Here is a 21819-nt window from a genome sequence, read left to right on the forward strand (position 1 = left end):
ATTAATTGAAATGCCTCTGATTGGCCGTTGCATTCATGTGTACAATAAACAGTGACTGTGATTGGTTACAATGCTGCAAAGAAAACTAATTACAAAGAGAATGTTGGTACAACTGGACAAAGAACTAAATAAAAAATGCTTTTATTCATTAAATTGATCAAATTTAATGAATCATGTCCTTTAAATTTGAACTATGATCCACTTCATCAGTATTGCGATAGATTCCATTGACAATGATTCTTTCACTCCATTTCTTCAGATAAGTTACCTGTGTTTAACCCAGTGGAATGAAAACTCACAAATGAGATCTCTGTAATAACTCAATAGTTTCTTGTAGATATCTTGTAGATATGTATCCTCTAGAATTTCAAAAGAGTTACAGATCTCAACAATGTATCACACTTAGCTAAGATTCGTCACATTACCAGAGTCTTCTCTTCGGGCAGAATTCAGAGGTTTCAGTATGAGGTCAAACATTTCTCATCAAGACCAAATATTTCCAGCTATGCTTCTCACATAAACTGTAGCCTAGTGCTCTTTACTGTCTGTCAACAATTGTTTGTTTTTTTTTACTCTGAAGGAATTTTAGGAGAAATGTCTAAGGTTCGTACAACGAAACACGAGAGCTCCGTTATGTCTCGTGAGCTATGAAATTTTCCTCTGGGTGTCATTCTCTCCTCCCTCAAAATGCCAGGCATTCCAAGAGGATTCCAGAAATTTCCAAGGCTCCATCAAAGGGTTTCACTCTATGTTCTGAACACACGACTCGAGCGTTTACATGCCAACACTTTCTTGTAAAACTCACATATTGCCAAACACAGCTGATTCTGTGTAAGTAGGCGGGTTTTATTGACATTACAGTTACCGTAGTACTTAATTCTGGAGTATCACAAACAAACTCTGGCAAGAAATCCTTTCTTGCAGAGAGATATTGATCAAGCAATCCAAAAAGATTCTCTCCAATGGATAGGCAAATACAAACACAGGACTTAAACTGTAACAGAGAAACAGCACAATGAGGGTCTGTCAATGGCTAATTATGCAAATAGCTAATAGAGCTGTTTAGTCATCCAAGCCCTTTTGTTGAGCTGTTGAATGGTATACGGTCCTTGCCATTTATTTATGACTAGGACTGAAGGAATTCATGAACTTTTTATATTCTTATCAGCCTATCAAAAGCAAACATGGCCTAATTTAAATCGTATAGAGTGCTAACGAAGCAAGACTAAATGTCCATCAGCCCTGTATTTCTTTGAGAGACGAATATAGTGGTTCACTGTGTCAACACATACTGTATCTGCAGTCTTTGATCTCAGGCTCCTGTCCTGCTGTGCTGTCCCCCAAACCCCCCCCCCCCCCCCCCCCCCCTAAATTTTATAGCTACAATAATGATTACTGTAGACCTATAATCAATGTCTGTATTAAAGGTATATCTTACCAATTTTGGGCAATTTTATATTAGTATCTTGCATGCATGAGTAAAAATATTAGTGTTGTAAGCATTTTTCTAAGTATACACTACCGTTCACTTCAAATGTTTGGGGTTGGTAAGATCTTTTTATAATGTTTTTGAAAGTCTCTTATGCTCACCAAATGCATTTATTTGATCAGAAATACAGTAAAATCAGTAATTGTGACATTTTATTACCATTTTAAATAAATGTTGTCTATTTTAATCTAATTTAAAACGTAATATTTTCATGTGATGGCAAAGCTGAATTTTCAACAGTCTTCAGTGTCACATGATCCTTCAGAAATCATTCTAACATGCTGCATGATTTGCTGCTCAAGAAACATTTCTTATTATAATCAATGTTGAAAACAGTTGTGCTGCTTAATAATCTTTGTGGAAACCATGATCATTTTTTTTTTCCAGGATTCTTTGATGAACAGAAATTGAAATCTTTACTGTCACTTTTAATTAATTTATTGTGTCCTTGCGGAATAAAAGTATTCATTTATTTAAATAAAAAATATTACTGACCCTAAACTTTTCAACAGTAGTGCATCAATAAAAAATCTATAAATCTGTGTGTTTTTTCTTTCTTCATGAGAATACTTATACCAATATTTTCAATTAACTTGGGACATGCTTAATGTTTAATACAGAAATTTACTCAAGCACCAGCTTTATAAGATGACCCAACTATTGCAATTTCTGCATTTCAACAGGGTTCAACACGCCTGCATTTTATAAGCCTGAACGCAATCCACAGACATTATTAGCAACCCCAGTAAAGATTCTGAGAGGGCATTTTGACAATATCTGACATCAGGCAATCTTATATGAGAAGCAAAGGATTGTGGGAGGGGCAAAACAGGGATGAGCATGCGGCAGCCTTCCTGTTCGGGACTGGCAGTGCACCTCGCTCACTTCAAAGACGGCAACTTCACAAAGCCCGGCTTGTTTAAGGCTCGCTCCTGAAGTCGGAGAGCTCAACTGCTTTTGCATCTCCCCCCACTCGCTGTCCCATAAAGAGAGTTTTAATGACTGTCTCACAAAGCATACTGTTGTACCAGCCCCGCACAATCATTGTCATTGAAAAGGGCTTGAACGTTTAATTAAATCTATAAGCTTTGGTAAACAGTCATTTGGATTGAGCTGTTGTCTAATAGGAGACTATATTGACAATGAGTCTATGACCATGGCTTTTAGAGAGGTCAAACACGAGTGCTGGCAGAGTGGGGGCAAGTGTGGATCGGCCAAAGCGCCCATTGCCACATAAGCATTCATCCAATTCTCATATTCGCCCGGGTCACTTCTGATGTGCCGCAACCTGTGCTAACGAACGCACTGGCTGGTGGGGCTCAGTCTCGCACCCCTGTGAAGAGCAGGGTTAATGAGGACAGATTTTAGAGGGAGCCAGCAGGCGGTCACTTTGAAGCAGCATTTGCATCCGCAAAATACAGCAGGGCTACAACCATTATGAAAATAGTAAGCTGTTGTGACAGTCCCCAACAGGGCTACTTCCTCAGATCCTCCATGTAGCCACTTCCTCTTCTGCGCTGACTATTTTGGTGACGGCACCACGCCATTCCGAGTGATAACAGCTGTTTTGTTATCGCAGCATACGCGATAAGCGAAAGGAAATCATCCCAAAGGCTTCAGTGTCATTTCAGGGTTAATATGCGGCCACGGTTTGAGATGTCTTCCAACGCGGAGGGACCGGGCGGCTTTCCAGACAACTCCTGGCTCATCTCTTGAGTTGCTTTGCCATGAGGGTTGCTCTCCCTCAAATTTTGGTCGGTGACCTAGTTTTGCTGCCATTCACATCAAGCAGCGAGAGAACCTTTGAAATAGTTTTCATCTGCACAAAAGAGCAAATAATGGCTCACCCCCACTGGTTGTTCTGCACTTCTTCAAGGAAAGCAAAAAAGAGGTAATGGTGCCACTCATCCTAAAACTGAACTAAAGCTGCTGATGTGGAACTTTACAACACACAAAAAAACGGATTGTGAAAACAAAATGAAAGTGAACTGCATGTGGTCAGGGTGAATGTAGGAGCATGAGTAAGCGAGCAAGCAACCGTCAGAACCTCTTTCAGAACCAAGGTGTTTCCACTGACTTGATTGTCAAACATTGATAAAACTTCACAGGTCAAAGTCACATGACAATCTTTAGTTGCTTTTCCACCGTCAGTCAAATTCATTCTCGTTGCTTAACTGTTCCTTTCCGTGCCGATCCGCCCCAACCGGTACAGATATGGTTTCACTTTCCATTGATAACGGAGCTCTTTGGCCAAACGTGCTGAGAATTCTGGGCCGAGAATGGTTTGTAATTGTGCCGTGCCGTAAGTGGAAACATAACTGGAACTATTCATTGCCGTTCTTAGAACCTTTCAGCCTGACTTAGGAAAACAGGTAAAGTTTGTTATTGTTCTGCAAACATTACCTGTCCCCGGCCACTGATGAAATGGAGCCGGTGTGAAACCAGTTTTTCCAGGTTCTACACTAAAAATGCATTGAATCGGGCATTGGATCAGTCTTCAACACCATGAAGGTGGACAAGGGGTTTGATAGATTGGGAGAAATTCTCTTTGGAAACTTCAGTTGCCCGCAGGATTAACCTTTTCTTGCCCACGGGCAACTAAAGTTGCCAAAGGCTCTACTGTTCTTTTTCCATCTATTTTGGGAGACTACAAAATAAGGTTTTATTAAAAACAACTAGGAAAATGTTAGAAACCTTAGGAATCTGGAGAATGTATCATGTGGTGGTGTATCAAGGATGCATTAAATTAAAATTAAAAGGATGCATCAGTAAAACCATTCCTAATTTTACACACACACACACACACACACACACACACACAATCTGTTTAGAATAAATACTGTTCTTTTGAACTTTTAATTAATCAAAGAATCCTGAATGAAAAAAATGTATCACGATTTTCACAAAAATATTAACTGTTTTTAACAAAATCTTGAGCAGCAAATTGACATATTAGAATGATTTCTGAAGGATCATGTGACACATGGTGACTGGATTAATAATGCTGAAAATTCAGCTTTGCATCACAGGAATAAAAAAAAAAGAAGCTTTTTTTTTATTATTGTAATAATATTTCAGAAAATTACTGTTTTACTGTATTTTTGATCAAATAAATGAAGCGTTTGTGAGCGTAAGAGACTACATTAGAAAACATTAATGAACCTTACCGACCTTTTTACCAACTTTTGAATGCTAGTGTAGCCTACAAGCAACTAAATGCATAATTTAATAAATGGGATCCCAAATGGGAATGAAAAAGAGAAAATTGGAAAATTGGACTATTGAAATAAACAATAAGAATGACACAATAACCACTTCTGAATGATGAGAATAAGGCAGAGAATGGAGATGAAGGTATCTCTCATTACTTACTTATCTCTCATTATCTCTCATTACTTATTACTTGCTCTTGGCATGAGAGACAATGCTCTTCACCCCAGAATCTTTCAAACACTGTCCTTTCACTCTCTCACAAACACACACACACACACACACACCGCCATGTACAAGTAAGGGTTACTGCTCTGTTCATTTGCCATTAATTAGATTTAGCCTTTGTCAACCAAAATCGAGCTTATCTCTCTGCCCAGAAAGTCCACAGCGCGGTCGCCAAAGCACACTGCTTTTTTTTTTCAGAGCGTTCGGGCTCAAAAGCCACGGCTCCATCATTTAAATGCTTGCCTTTTCTGTCCGTCGCCCCTCCATTTTGTTTCTTTGTGCTTCGGATGGAAAGGGAGGCTGTGTTTCATGCGCACCCCCGAGCTGTGTTAAAGCAGTGTGTCAGCACTGTTTTCCTCTCATAAATAGCCCTGTCTATTCTTTACAATATCTTCATCATTGTGCATCTAATAGGGTGTTATTATGAGCAGACAAAATAAGCGACAGCTGGGTGTGAATGTGTGCGCATGGGTTTAGTATGGGGGGAGAATCAGTGCGTTTCAGTAGGGCAGAGCAGGCCCACTGGCAGTGCAGCTGCAGCATTACTGGGTCAGTGTGCCATCGTGTTATTCGGCATCACTGTTCTCTTGCTCTCTCTCTCTCTCTCTCTCTCTCTCTCTCTCTCTCTCTCTCTCTCTCTCTCTTTCTCTCTCTCTCACCCTCCCTCCCTCCCTCGTTCCCTCGTGCTTTCATGTTGGACATCATCCTTAAAAAATGCCAAACTGTGGCAGGCAGTCAAGCACTGCGCACTGTGGTCAGCGGGAGTGCTTTCTTTTTTCTGTCTGTGAAGGTGTCTGTAACCCCCAGCGTTCAATGTGGAAGTTAGATAGAACAGGCTGGTTTGATTCTTGCATGCTCTTAATATTTAATTCACCATTGAAAATGTAAAATTGAATTTTTTTATGGAATATTGCCGTGTTTATTATAAATTATTTATTTGTGCTCCGCCCACTTATTTAAGCTCCGCCCACTCCCCATGAAGTGCTGCAAATTATATAATTGAGTCAATCTCTCTACGCTCTCAAAATACTGAAATGTTTGTATATATATCCATAGTTTGCAATAAACTTAAAATATATTGGTTTATACATAACGTTCGTGAATGTTTTTAATTCGATTATGCAGTTCGCAATGCTTCATGGGGTTTTAGTTCTTTCCCTCATTAAAGCTGTTAAGTACACAGTCATGTACATTTGTCTTTTTGTAAGATTTAAAAAACTTTTTTGCTTCAAATTAAAGTTGCTGATTCGGCTTGGCTCATTATTTATTACTCTTTAACAAAGACTTAATGAATAAATTTATTCATTAATAAAATTAATGAAAACAATACTTCCGGAACCAGTGCCGCTGAGAGGGTGCTAATGCACTCTATTGCAAACCACAACAAACCAATCAGTGGATGGACAAAATCAAGTCCCGTCCTCATTCGAGAAGCCGTTTCACTCTAGGGAAGAAAAGACTATTAAAACGTCTGTTTCATGTTTACTTTAAAGAAAATACTTATAAATGTCATTCAATCAGTCGTTTTGTGAGATCCAGTGATAACAGAACAGCCTCTATATAGTGTAAGTGTTAGTGCTCCACACACGCCCACACATAAGATCACACACTCACAAATTGGGTAACACAATTCTGTTCACAGCTCTGTTAAACGATTAAGTGCTAGTGCAAATCCTTTTTGACACGTGAGAGCGCCACTGACCTTATTACTAATACTACGACAACAGCTGTAAACAGGCTTGTTTGTGTGAGCTGCTCAAATGCAGTACTCAAAACACACCGGGTAATCCAAACTTAAACAACAGGTTGACATGTTTAAAATGAATCAGTTTTGCAACCGAGATACTCTTACAAAAAATAAATAAAAAAATGCATAATTTTATACATGATCACCAGTGAGAAAATGTGAGTAGTGCTTGACGTAAAAGTATCCAGCATGATTGATTGTGGGTGGTTGCTTGGGGCATTATGATGCGGTTGCTAAGGTGGTCTGGGTGTTGCTAAGTGGTTGCTAGGATTGTTGCTATGGTTGTCTGGGTGGTTGCTAAGGAATTACTAGGGTATTCTGGATGGTTGCTAGGGCATTAACTGGTCCTGGGTAGCTGCTAAGGCTTTAATGATGGTATTTTGGGTGGTTGCTTGGGCATTATTATATGTTTCTATGTTCTTAGTTGTTACTAAGGCATTAAGTCTGGTGTTCTGGGTGGTTTCTAGAGCAGGCATGACGAGGGTGATTCTATAGGTTGTTGTTGGTAGTTGGTACAACGTTAGTAGTTTATTTTGGGTGACTGCCAGGGCATGACTATGGAGATGCGGACCGGATCTGGGCTGACACTATGTTGTCTGGGTAGTCTAAATGCAAGATATGCACTGAGGATTAATAATCAGGGTTAAGCGGTTAATCAATAAGTTATGACGACATTTCTTTTTACATTGCTTTAACTCATCAAAATAAGTTAAGTAATTTAATTATGTTATACAAGATTCAACTCATGTTTTAAGCCAGTTTAATGTAATTTAAGTTGAAATGACTTAAACATCCAAGTTGATTGTACTTAAAAATTTAAGGCAGCAACTTATGAGAGACTGTTAGGGGTAGGGTTAATAGAATAAGGGGTAAGGGTTAGTGGAATAAGTTGACATGCACTTGTAAAGTTACTTATAGTCAGTAGAACTAGAATGTCTTTTGGAAGACCATCAAAATAAAGTGTTAACAACAGATATAAGGAAGATAGTCTACTAATACTCTAATGAGAGTTGACATGTAGGTGCAACGTTACTTAGTCAACAGTTCTACTGACTATAAGTAACTTTACAAGTGCATGTCAACTTATTCCACTAACCCTTACCCCTTATTCTATTAACCCTACCCCTAACAGTCTACTAATACTTAACTAATACTCTAATGAGAGTTAGTTGACATGTAGGTGTAACGTTTCTTATAGTCAACAGAATGTCTAAAGGGGACCGTCAAAATAAAGTGTAACCATGTAAAAAATAATAATTAATAAACAATAATAATTATAATCAATCATATCCATCTGAATTAATTTAACTGGACATTTTGCTTATATTTGTAAAGTTAAAAAAAGAAACATTTGCGATGCAAACTGTCTTTCCTCAGATGTGTCTACTGATTGCTGATGTGTTTCCTATGATGGCTCATTCACTTCCTCATGTGCTTGTGTGTGTGTGGGTGAGTGTGTGTGTGTGGGGGGAGCTCTACCCTACGCAGAAAAATAAAAATAACCTTTAGATACATGTGAGTAGATTTAGCCCACATCCTCACGTTTTTCTATTCCTCTCCCGAACCTAGTGTGGAGAACAGAAACAGAACCAATATGGGGGAGAGGAGCAAATGTGATGTTTTATTAACAAAGTTCGGGAGGAACACATTCAAATGATCTTCCCTGTGCATCCCTCCACCACCCTGACTTGTCACTCTTGGCTGGTTCCTATTCCAGCCATGTAAACGGAGGGAGTGCTCTGAGTTTGGACCACATTCCGAGCACGCCAAATACGCATACTCTTATATGATTATTTGTAAGTGTGAACTTGTGAAAATAAGAAAAGGGATGGGCAAAATATGGACAAAGGTTCTGTTTTGGAGGCGATTTGGAAGGTGGTTGGCCCGTGCACATAAATCCATTCAGCCCACTGTCCATCAAAATGGCAGTGGCTGTAACACAGTGGCTGGCCTGCATGTTATCTCCCGACTCACCTGTGTCTGCATTGTGCTTCTTGTATCAATCTCTAGCCTTGGGCTATTCATGGCAGCGTCTGTACACAGGGAGAATCACAGTTCTCAGAATTGCACTGTTAATACAGTGGCTTCATGTGATAGGTGAAACCAGAGATGTATGAAGTTTCTGTTAGAGAGAGAGAGAGAGAGAAAGAGAGAGAGAGAGAGAGAGAGGAGAAAGTCCCTAAAAGGAACTGTAAAACACCTGACATTAACATGCAGCACATCCTGATTTTGCAGAGTTAGACATGTTCCTGAGTCAACATATTTTGTTGATCCTTGAACAACATTCCTGTTCGAAAATGTATCCATACTCCTAAACTTAACCCTACCCATAAGTTACCCCTAAAATCAGAGGGAAATAATGAATAACAGATCTGATTGGTTGATTGGAATGTTGTTCCAGGATCAACCTAGATGTTGATCCAGGAGCATGTTGCACTTGAAGAAATCAGGTTATGCTTAACATGCATTTTGTATCTGGATAGTATATAGTTATTCTTTAGCACGGTTGCATTCCAAGATACAATCTTACTTGCTTGGTTTCTCCCAAGGTTTTTTTTCTTCTTCTCCATTCTGTCACCTGATGGAGTTTTGGTTCCTTGCCATTTTTGCCTTTGTCGCCTTTGGCTTTTGGCTTGCTTAGGGACACTTAATATTCAACAATATTACTGCATTGGCACCATTATATGAGAACTGAACTGAGCTGGCCGATGACATCACTGTTTTCTCCAGAATGGCTAAATATATAAATTAACTAAATTAATAATTTTTTTACAACAAAAATAAACCATCACTGAATTAACTTAAGCTGGACTATATGACGTTATTTTCTTCTAGATCTGCTGTACAGCAGAAACAAACTTTGTTGCATTATTTTTCTGTTCCTAACTATAAAGCTGCTTTGAAACAATCTGTATTGTAAAAAGCACTATATAAATAAAGGTGGCTTGACTTGCTCAACAAAATGTAAAACAATATCTAGGGGCTGTGTTGTATCACTAATAAGTAATAAGAATATTAAAACATTGAAATAATATTCTAAATAATATTAAAAAACATTTTATTGAATATTAAAATCAATGACAGATCATTTAAAAAATATATAATATGGAATATTAAAAACATTGACATATTCGAAATAATAATTTACCTTTTTTTTAAAGATGGATAACATACAAAAAAATATATAATTATCTTGTCTAAATATCTGGCCTATTCATTCCAATAAATATACTACTATGTATTAGTGGAAAAAGGCCCCAGGAAAAAATAGAGAAATTGCAGATTCCAGTGGGATAATTAATTGGATATGTTTATTAAATCACGTGATCAGACTGCAAAACCTACGTTTATGTTTTTTTTTTTTCACAATGCAGGATAAGAGCAAAAAGGAAAAACCCTGCAAGAACCAACTTAGTAAGTGACAACATGACAACACAGTCTGACAGATAATGATTATTAGTAGCACAACCTCATCTTACTGGTCTAGTGACATGCACAACAAAATGTATTTTCTTTAGCTTATTTTGTGTAATAAGGTCAAAATGCATCCCTGACCACCTCTGAATGTACTTTCAGTGATTCGATCACGATGCGTTGTGATTTAGCTTTTAACGTAGTTAAATCCGATTATGATCCAATCACCAAAAACCAGGTGTGAAGGGGGCCAAAGAGCAGCAGCATGCGAAAGACATGCATCTGTTCACAATACACAGACAGCTTGAGCAGTGTCGTAATTCAATTCACAGTATCTCTCCTCCATGCGGTAAACAAACCATTTTTCTTATTTGGAGATTGCAGTAAGACAGATGCTCCAGTGTCTCCATGCAAAAGGACATGAGGACCATTCTGTGACTTGTTAGTGGTCAGGAGAATGCGTGATAGGTGGTAGATAATAACATTTAAATAACAAATCCACCTTTTTTTGCGATTTAAACAGCTGAGGAGGGGTCTGCCCTCGCGGAATGAGCGCGCAAATACGAATTAAACACTATTAGATGGTAAACAGTCGCCTCTAATGTAATATAGGACCTTCCGCTCAATGAATAGCTAGGTTCTTACTGAGGCAGAAATGCCCGTGTAAATTTGATCTCACTCTGTTTAATGGCTAATTGGCATATTTGCTGGAATTTGCCCTCTGGAATTTCCCAGATACTGCTGATGCAGCCGTTGTGGGGAGGTTACACAAAAAGGGAAAGTAAAAGCAGAAGGGGTGATGTGATAAAGCGAAAGTGAAAGCCACGATCTGAGAGTAATGTTGAAATGATGAACTCATTCGAGGGATTCCCAGTGAATGTCACGGCACAAAAAAAGACCTTTTGGTTTTTACCACGTGCTAGTTAGTTTGCAAACACAGGTGGGGCACGTATCTGCCGTATCATCACGACTATGTGTGGGGACAGCAGGTGCTTTCCAGGGTCAATAATGCAGAACTAACAGTGGCCAAATGCTGGTACACTGAAAAACAACTATGTTCCTCTGAAGGGAAGTAAAGGGAATGTTTGATGGATTAAAGTCCCATGTTGTTTAGGGACTTTACTGTTGGTGTTGGGGAAAAATCCTGGCTTAAAGGGATAGTTGTCTATTTCAAGGGAAATTGTCTTTCTTATGTCGAATACAAAAGGAGATATGAAAGAAAGAATGATCACGCTGATCTTTACCACTCACTAAAGCATATAGTGACAACAGGCTGTTAAGCACAAATACTAAATTCTGCAGTCATACGATAGTTTTGAGTAAGAACCACAACAAAATGTAAAAGAAAAAGCCATCATCATTTATTCACTCTCATGTCGTTTCAAACCTGTATGAGTTTCTTCTGTAGAACAAGAATGTTTTTGTGCATACAATGTAAGTCAATGGGGTCCAAAACAACATTGGACCTAACTGACTTTCATTGAATGAAAAAAAAAATGTAATGCACTTCTGCATTCAAACTGATTGACTATGAAAATCAATAGTCAATCAGACTCTTTAACTTAAAGGATGTTTTAACTGCATCAAGACGTGGAGAGTGAGAAGCTGCAGATGGGCAGCATGCATTGCGGTTCTCTAAACTTTGTTTGCAGACCAGATAGTTTATTATTGTGACATGCCAGTCAGGCCTTATGCAAAACATCTAAGAAAACGTCCCCGAGCTGAGTGACCTATTGGCCTATTGACCCTCCAGCACATTAAGGCTCAAAGCTAAAGTCAAGATTATTTTCTTGCCTTCATCTTTGCCCGAGTTGAACATCTGTCTCTTAAAAAGCAATGCCATATGCTGCCATTGTCTCGGGAGATTCTTATCTCGTCTTACTGATCGATGACGACGGCCAGATTAAAGCAGCAGACATGTTTTGGATAATAGCAGTGTGCGTTTAATGAGCTAAAAGTCACCTCTAGTGTGGAAACTCACGAAAAAAATACTATACGCAAGCAGGTCTTGTGTAACACAGAAATTTTCACAGCCGGCAATACTGTTTAGTCAAAGCTTTCGGTTAATAGGAAGAGGAAAAAGGAATGTTTGTGTAAAGTTGCCGATGTGTGAAACTTTATTGAGTGTGTAATTTGTGATAAATCGATTTATTAAGCAATACAATATAACATCTCTCTTTTTCTGGCTCTCTCTCTCTCTATCTCCCTACCCTCCCCTCATCCCAGCTTGTGATGCTCATCAGTTGCCTTCTGAATGGAGAACAATAGGGCCTTTTGAGGATATAAATCTCACTCTGTGTTCAGGCATGAAATCTGGGCAACCAAACAAAAAGGGCCATTGAGTGTTGCGAAGAAAAAAACAAGAAAGAGATAAGATGCCCCACGTTGAGTATAGCAGAAACCAGTCAACTGCCCCTAGGCCGTATCTTAGAGAGAGAGAGATATGCTATTAAGAATCAGAAATAGATAGAGTTTGGAGTGGGTCACGCACCTCCCCTTGATGTCCTCCCCCATGCTCTCACTTCCATCAGGGGCGAAGTTTGCTCAGAAGACACCGGAGCAATAACATGTGTTGACTTCTCTTCCAGACAGCTGAGTTTAAAGTTTAAAAGTGCACTCTGTCTCAAAGTTCTCGCCTCTCACACCCTGAGGAGACCGGTGTCTTCTGCTGAGTCATGGAGTCCTGCCGGTGGCCCTACACAAAATAACATAACCTATATAATTACAATGGATCGAATCGATCACACGCTAGAGCTCACATGATCCTGAGAGCATGCTGTTGTTTAGCCGATGTCAATGCATGGCACACACAGACATGTTTATCTGACCATCTAGTGGCATCTCTTTCTCAAATCCCAGATGCAAAATGTTAAGCTCAATTATAAGCTCAGCTATGTGGACAGAATGGCATTATATTCATTATTTATTTATGGCGATTCAGCTTCTAATCTAACAAAATTGTAAATATTTGAATGTTTTTATTTAGCTATTAAGTTTCCTAAATAGTTTCAAGGTCCATCCTTCCTTGCATGTGACTCCCAAGAGTGAGAGAGCGTTCAGTTGTTTCTGTATAGTATCTTGGAATGAAACTTTAGAAGAAAAAACTGTGTTAAAGTCTGATTCATTTCTATGAATTAATTGATTCAAAACTCTGATAGAATGGCAAATTGTCATCACTCAAGAATTTAACATTATCCTGTGCCACTGTTCATATACTGTATATATATTCTTTTAAATAAATAAAATGTTATGTTCAGTAAAAAGTGTATGGCCACATTGGCCAGAGAGTTTTTTATTTCAATTAAATTGATTAAAGGTGAGAGTTAAGGCATTGATAATGTTACAAAAGTTTTCTCTTTCAAATAAATGCTGTTCTTTTGAACTTTACTTTCTGTTCACCAAAGATAAAAAAAAAAAAAAAATATATATATATATATATATATATATATATATATATATATATATATATATATATATATATATATATATATATATATACTGTACTATCGCAGTTCGCATAAAAATATTAAGCAGCACAACTTTTTGACATTGATAATAATAAGAAATGTTTCTTGAGCAGCAAATCAGCATGTTAGAATGATTGAAGGATCATGTAATGCTGAAGACTGGAGTAATGATGCTGAAAATTCAGCTTTGCCAACAGGAATACATTACATTCTAAAAATGTATTAAAAATTCTAAAAATTAAATTATTTTTTTTTAATATAAAATTAATATTTCACAATATTACTGTTTTTACTGGATTTTTGACCCAATAAATGCAGCCTTGGTGAACATAAATCGTACACCCCAAACTTTTGTAAATTAATAGAGATGAATTGCTGTTCATTACTATGTATTGCTGGTGCATATAAATTAAAATAATTAAATAACATGTTTCTCTGTGGGTTTCCTTTACTGAAAGACAATAAACATGCCTTAATTGTGATTTAGTTCTTACATGAAACATGAAACATGAAACGAAAGATTGAGATATTGCCACTGAGATGGGCAGCAAATCAGCTCAGAAGCCTCTTAAAGCCACCAAGGGGGATCTGGAAAACTCAGAGGAATGTGAACTCTGCTCACTTGACCTTAAGGTCAGAGTGGTAACCACTGAGCCTACCAGAAAACTCTGCTTTAGTTGGGAACAATTCTATGAGGCTTGAATGTGTCATTTATTCTTTCCTTGGCAGATTTCCCCCAGCTTTCACTGCACTGGACTCTGTAAAGTCAGCATCTAGTTTCAGTTGAGTCCATAATGCTGTAGGGCGATCAACCCCCACATTCACACCATCACCATCCTCCTCTCTCGCTCCCTGCTGTGGCCAAAACAGTCACAGAGCTGAACAGTGACTGAGACTAGTTCTCACCTGCCCTGCCCGGTCTGATGTCCCTATCATTGGCATATCAGCACACCTATTGACATTCATGTGCGAGATGTTGCTCCTGCAGGAGCTATTTGTTGTCTGGCCATACAGCTCCACAGGGATTAAAACACCAAGCCAAAGACGACTCTCTGCTGGATGGAAGGTGTGAACTGTAGGCCTCACTGTGGAGGACGCTGGCCATTTACTCTTCCCTCTAACTTTCGAAATGATCTGGCGACAATAAAGGCCTTTCAGCCATTGGGAAAGGGGAAAGCACGAGTCTGACACATCGATGATGAGGTGATGTGTCCTGACCCGTCATCAAGAAAATGAACCACATCACAAAAGCTCCGGGCACAAGAAAACTCCCCCTCCTCTCCATCACACCCATCCCCCAACTCTCTCCCTGGAGAAAAAAGAGGAGACTGTTTCAATATATGAGCTTATTCATTACATTCTCTCATCTGACACACACAAAACGTATTCTGCCCCGTTCCCCCTCCCTGAGGTTCTGAGAAAGTGGCGAGATGCATATGCGGTCAAACATTCTTCATGAGCGATTGCATGCCTTGCATTCCTCCACAAACAGTTTAGACTTTATGTCATTTGACAAGGCCGAAGAGAAAAAAATGAGGGCTACGTGAAGAAAAAAAAGGATAAAGATTTATGTTGTATATATTATATCTCAGGGAATCCTTTGTAGCTCTTTGAAAAGATCTGATTATCAATATAAAACTGTGAGAACCAATAAAACAGTGTTTCTCAACTGACGGATTGCTGCCCAAATGGGTCACAGGTCTGTTCTCATGCTAAATGCACATAATAAAATGCAACTAACCATAAAATCGTATATAGATAGGATCGTAAAATAAATCGGCTTATCAACTTTTCAAAGGGAGGAGATATTTCTCGCCATATCTGTTCGTAATGCCAAAGGTTAAATCCAATCAAACTTTATGGTAGTTTGGTGCAGATTCATCTGTCACTTATTAATGTGGCTAATACTAAAACATTTGTTCCATGTTTACCAGGCTGGTAGATCACACTTTTGCTGTTGTTTATGCACACTTATGCCTATGTCATATTAATATATTTGTTTATTGTTATGCAAAAAATAAATATACAAATGAATGTTTCAAGCAAAAATCATTTTTGTTATGCATTGATTTCTGATTCAACACTGTAATGTGTGCAGTTTTTAGTACCACCACATATAAATGTTGTGTTCATGTTGCCATTATACACATATGAGCAGAATGTAAAATATTCAATATAGTAATCTAACTGTTAATTCATTTCTAAAGTATACACACACATTAGCTATTTACCATGAACAGTTTAATGAAGCGTACAGGTTGTTTATCAGAGAAGTGAGTAAAAGTATGTATTTATATTAATCATTGAATAGTACTGTTGTTTTGAGAACAGTGAGTCGAGTATATTGGACTACAGAGTACATTCACCACGGACATGTCATTAATGCTTTAGTTCTAGTGTGAGGGTGAATGGGTTCAATTAAACTGAAACCCCATTGCTCTCAGTAAGCAGAGAATTCAACAAGTCACCCTGTTGGTTCCCTCTTCTTTCCAGTTTGATGCCATTTTCTATTTCCATGGACATAAAGTGGAATCAAAGAGGTGGGACATGGAGGGTTCAATAAGTGGGCGGGGCCGTGCCTCAGATTGGTTCGAGTTCCCGAGGCACGCCCATGGGCGGGGCTTTTGGTTATCTTGAAGCGCTGTGGAACTAGAACTGGTAGTAGTAGGTCGCCTTCGACGCTCACGGGTGGAAGACAGTGGATCATCTCAAGTTTTCCTTATAAAGGAAAAAAAAAAAAAAAAAACTTTCTTCGCGCCTTTGGATGCACGTTACGCCATTTGGTCTGGATTATTCTTCCACGTACCTGAATTTGAGTTCTTTTTAATTTACTTTAAAACCACATTAAGCATAATGGGATCCCAGGCATCAAAGGGAGGAGTGGCTGTGGAGGGGAAAGCCGCCGCTGCTGACCCGGCTGCCGTCAAGACTAACGGACAGGTAATTCATCTCCCCATCTGCGACACACCCACATCTGACCAACAAGTGCTTCGGCGAGAGTTGCAAAACCACCGTCAGCCATTTAACTATCACTCTGATTGTGACGAAAAAGACGGTGATTTTAATGGGAAAACAACGAAATAGAAGAAGTATACCATTTACGCATTGTCTTATTTATCATTTCATGTCTCGTGGCAGTGGCAGGCGAGAAAACCGAACGGTTTCTTTCGAGAGAATCACATTAGGCTATTTAAACACGGTTTCCTGTCTTGAGCTGAAAGCGGATTTTTACGCGGATTTCTCCCGTTAAAGTCCGTTTCTAGCGCTTGGAGACGGTCGGTGTTGTTGCCATGCGATCTCCATTAATGCCAGTGTAGGAGGATGCTGCACGTATTCACTATGCATGGGTTAACAGCAGGGGGTTGCGATCAATCTGGAAAATGTGGTTGTAATTGGTTATATTGAGAATATAGTTTTGTTTTCCCAATTCTTTTTATTTAAGTATTTTATACATTCTATTCGATACATTATTGTGTTAGTTTATCATTTGTACTTTTTTTATTTCATTATAAATAAAAAAACAATCTCGTGAGGTTATGTCGGGTTCTGCTTGGGCTTTTTTTCTATGAAGCGCGTGGAGTCTTAATTTGCAGACGCACGAGCTTTAAAGTCTAGACATTGAGACGAGAGTCCACACTTGGTCAAGCTTTTGAGGTTTTATGTGACAAAACGTCTTTCTTATCAATGAGTGTACTTATATTTTACGTTACTTTTTTAAATCGACGTTTGTAGTTATTCTATCGTCGATGGATAAATGGTGAATGAAACTCAATGAAATTCTCCATCGTGCTTCGCTCGATCTCAGTCTTTTGTTCCAAAGCTGCCGTCTCGTTTCGCATTGTGTGTGTTCGGTATGGCTCTATCGCCCTCGCTCGGTGGTGCGCGGTACTGCAAGGCGTCACCTCGAAGACATGCATTATTTACGTGACGGGTCACTGATGTGTCGTCGACGATTGAGGGAATGCCCTGCTACATATGTGTACATTGTAGACCCATAGTGAATATTCAAACATATTGGTTTCTGTTGCATTCATTTTTAATGCCAATTTTGTTTGTCCTTTTCTCAGGAGAACGGCCACGTTAAGACCAATGGCGATGTGTCTGCCAAGGCAGAGGGAGACGCCGCCACCACTAATGGTTCTGCGGAGGCAGCCAAGGAATCCGAGCCTGGAGCCGGCGATGCCATCGAGCCCGCGCCCGCCGCCGAGGGAGAGCCCGCCAAACCAGAGGGCGAGGCCACCAAGGAGACCCCCAAGAAGAAGAAGAAGAAGTTCTCCCTGAAGAACTCCTTCAAATTCAAGGGCATCTCGCTGAAGAAGACCAAGAAGAGCGCTGAGGTGAAGGAAGAGGCCGCTCCTGCTGCCGCTGCTCCGGCCGCCGAAGAGAAGACAGAGGAGAACGGGGCGGCCGCTGAGGAGAAGAAGGAGGAGGAGGCCAAGGCCGAGGAGACACCCGCCCCCGCCGAGACCCCCAAGGCCGAGGAAACCGCAGCCAAGGCTGAGGAGCCTGCTGCCCCCAAGGAAGAGGCTGCTGCACCTGCTGCAGAGCCCACAAAACCAACAGAGGAGACCAGCTCAACACCTGCACCATCCGAACAGAAGGAGTGATTGTACTTCACAAAGGACTTTGTGAACTGTTTTTCCAAGAAAAAATATATATTTATATATATGTGTATATGTATACATATGTATATATACATGGATATATGTATATGTATATATACACATGTATGTGAAAAAAAGACTCCTCGTGCCACTTTCTTCAAGATTAATAACAAATGACAGACTAGATTCACTAGTTCACTTCCCTGATTATGGCTCAAAGATCTGGAACTCCGAGCGAAAGCCGAAACCTTTTGGAAGCAGGATGTCTGTGCAAGAGTGAGTTGAGGATGGGAATCAAGGAAGAGCATCTTTCAAGCCCACCACCGAATAGATGCGACTGTACTGATGAATTGTGCAAGATAAACATCACCACATATAATGACTGTTAAAAAAAAAAGGAAATCGAAAAAGACTTGCCAACTTTCTACATTCCTATATTTTAACCCAAATTTAAGTATTTTGTGGTGTATAGAGAACCATTTTAAATATCCAGAAGGCTTTGTCTCGTTTGTTTGAAATCGCATTTTAATTTTCATCTTGGCTTTAAAAAAAACAACAAAAAAAACAAAATAAAAACACATTTGAGCTTGCTATGTTCACATTTGAAGTTTTAAAAGAAGCAGAGTTGTTATGTGTTAAATGTGAGCCTTGATCTGCTTTTTGGTCTCTGTAAATACATTTGACCAATTTTGTTCTTTATTTTGCTAATGTTTAAAGATGTTACTGGTTTTATTGTAAAGTTGATAATGGTAAATAAATGTTGGTTACCTACAGATGTTCACTTTGTGTTTGTCCTTCTTCACAGTGGATCACTCATGAGCCACTTAATACATTCAGACATGTCAAATTAATCCACTTTGGGAAAAAAGAAAACCTCATACTGACCGTTCCACCCTTTAGCGTCAATAACAGTATATGTAAAATTAATTTACTTCAAATTAAAGTATCTTGATATAAGACTGAGGTACCATTGTAAAAGCCTAATTCCCCTAAAAAATGAGCAAATCTCACAGTTAAGTAAAATTATATAATTAAATAATCAATAGTCATTTATATTTCATTACGTGTTTATGCTTCGCATTACATTCATGGTTCATTCAACCTCAGACGATTTAGCTTGACAAAAAAATCAGTTTTCAATAATTAATGGTTAAACTTTTTTTCTAATTAGCCTGTGGAAGATTTCTGTGAGGATGATGATTGGCCGATTCATTTATAAAATAGACGTAAATTCATGGGATACTAAAACTGAAAAACATTGCTTGCTGTTCTATCTATTTTTATCCTTTACCGTCTTTGGATGAGTAACCATCACATTGTAATTAATATACATATTTATGCATACATATCCGTATTATTTAATTATTTATTTATTTCCCCCATCTGTCTCTGGTAATGGCAACAGATTTATCGCTGGGGATTAGGGAATCAAATGTAATCTTATGGCGCTATCGTGTGACGAATGGCAGTATTGCAGTCACATTTGCAACAATCAACTAGTTTCATAGTGACTTGTGGACTAAGTGCAAATGTTTAGAAATATGTATTGCACTTAGTGTTGGGTTTCTGAAAAAGTTCACACAAATGTTATATGTGTGTGTGTTAAAGCACCATCTCTTTGAATTGCGTTTTAATGCAAACAGTCAAATTTAAGCATTGGATTAAAACATTTAACACTCTCTCTTATTCCTTTTTGGCACTTTTTCTCTTTATCACCCTCTATTATGTTAATAAGTAAATATGTTTATAGGCATATGCATCTGGCAGAAAAGAGAATATGTGCTGCCTATGCTGCAAGAATTATGACGAAAGAAGGGATTATATGGTCTGATAGCAGAATCAGACAGTATCACTTCCTATGTGACCTTGGTGGAATGAGAGGATGGCAGTTTCAGATATACTGGTAGACAGTACGGGGTAGTAAACTGATTATATAATCAGATTCCAAAATTTAATCCAAAATATTAGCCTTCATTTCAAAGGGATAGTTCACCCAAAAATGAAAATTCTGTCATCATTTACTCGCCCTCAAGTTGTTCCAAACCTATGGAAGTCAATGGGGCCCATCAACAAATCTGGTTACCAAAATTATCAGAATTTTCATGTTTGGGTGAACTATCCCTTTAAATGCACATCAGATTACAGTTACTTGGTTGCATATTATAGACACAAATGTATTGGTTTTATTATATGAATTATCAGTGAGTCATTTAATCATCTTTTACATGTCTTTGGAAGGCTTTTGTCTTTCAAACAACAAAGGCACAAAATGATACAAAAGCATATTTAGGCATACTGTGTGATCATGCATGCCAACCCAACTGCATTAGTGTTGCAAAGGTAGATTGAGTTTTTTTTTTTATTTCTTTAAAAATGTACACACATTCATTTTTGGGATATCCAGAATATATACAGAAATCTAACTGGTCTAATATGTTACCACAGATGGATGGCATTTTCAAAAATGGCCTGTTCATAATTCTAGAAACTACCCCACAAATGTAAACATGGTGTCTGTGGCTGCCCTAGATCTTCATCTGCATCAAATGCCCTTCATATTTTTGTATACCATGTAAATACATTTTCAGTCCATGCTTTTGAATTTGGGGACAAAAGCACAATTCAATCAATTGTGCCATGTAATGCATGTTATAACTGTCGATGAATAGCTGTTAAACTTTATGTCTTCATCATATAATTATTGATTCTGGAAGTCTTTGGGAAAATATTTCAAACCTGGAAGACTTTGGCTGTGTAATGTCACTGTTCCCCCCCTTATGTTTATAATTGTTTATTCATGTGATGTAAAATTCCCAAACTTTTGAAAAAAATTGTAGTCTCTTTTCTTTCTTTGTGTGTGTGTGTGTGTGTGTGTGTGTGTGTGTGTGTGTGTGTGTGTGTGTGTGTGTGTGTGTGTGTGTGTGTGTGTGTGTGTGTGTGTGTGTGTGATCAATATCAGAGAGCTGTGAACATCCAGATGTGTTGATAATTTATTGAAATTTTAACTTCAGACACACTTAATCTCACTTCAAGTAAATATTGTGGGCCATTTTTGAAGTGTATCTGAGATTAAGTGTGTCTGAAGTTAAAATTTCAATAAATTATCAACACATCTGGATGTTCACAGCTCTCTGATATTGATCACACACACACACACACACACACACACACACACACACACACACACACACACACACACACACACACACACACACACACACACACACACACACAAAAGAAAGAAAAAAGACTAAAAATTTTTTTGGTGTTAAGGTGTTTTATTTAGATTTTTTGTTAATTTTTCATTTTTGTGTTTTAATTAAGTATAACTTTTTCAATCTCACCCTGCAGTCCTTCAAACCCCAGTTTGGGAAACCCTGACATAAGTAATGTTTAGTGCGCTGATAACTAAGAATGGAATATATTTTCTCTTTATATCTTTATGTCAATATGGTACAAAATAATTTTATCCAAATCTGTGACAAACAAGTTAGGTCAAACGTAATCAAAAAGTTGTCAGACTAGGCCTTCATGTAAATGTTGCTAACTACAATTTTGATTACGTAATTTGTAATCGGTGATGGACTAAAATTTGTAGGCCTATAATCTATTGAGAACAGATCAATTTTCCTTTATCATTGCTGAGGAAAAAAGTTTTGG

General features: G+C 38.4%; 1 protein-coding gene across 1 annotated transcript; it reads left to right on the forward strand.

Annotated features, from left to right (window-relative positions):
• Positions 1-16221: 16221 nt before the first annotated feature.
• marcksl1b (MARCKS-like 1b) lies at positions 16222-18934 on the forward strand. Its single transcript, XM_081376433.1, has 2 exons — positions 16222-16495; positions 17623-18934. The coding sequence occupies exons 1-2, from the start codon at positions 16409-16411 to the stop codon at positions 18160-18162; spliced, it is 627 nt and encodes a 208-aa protein (XP_081232559.1). The 5' UTR covers positions 16222-16408; the 3' UTR covers positions 18163-18934.
• The last annotated feature ends 2885 nt before the right edge of the window (positions 18935-21819 follow it).

The sequence above is a fragment of the Scardinius erythrophthalmus genome, assembly GCF_964197995.2.
Source record: "Scardinius erythrophthalmus genome assembly, chromosome: 10".
NCBI lineage: Eukaryota > Metazoa > Chordata > Actinopteri > Cypriniformes > Leuciscidae > Scardinius > Scardinius erythrophthalmus.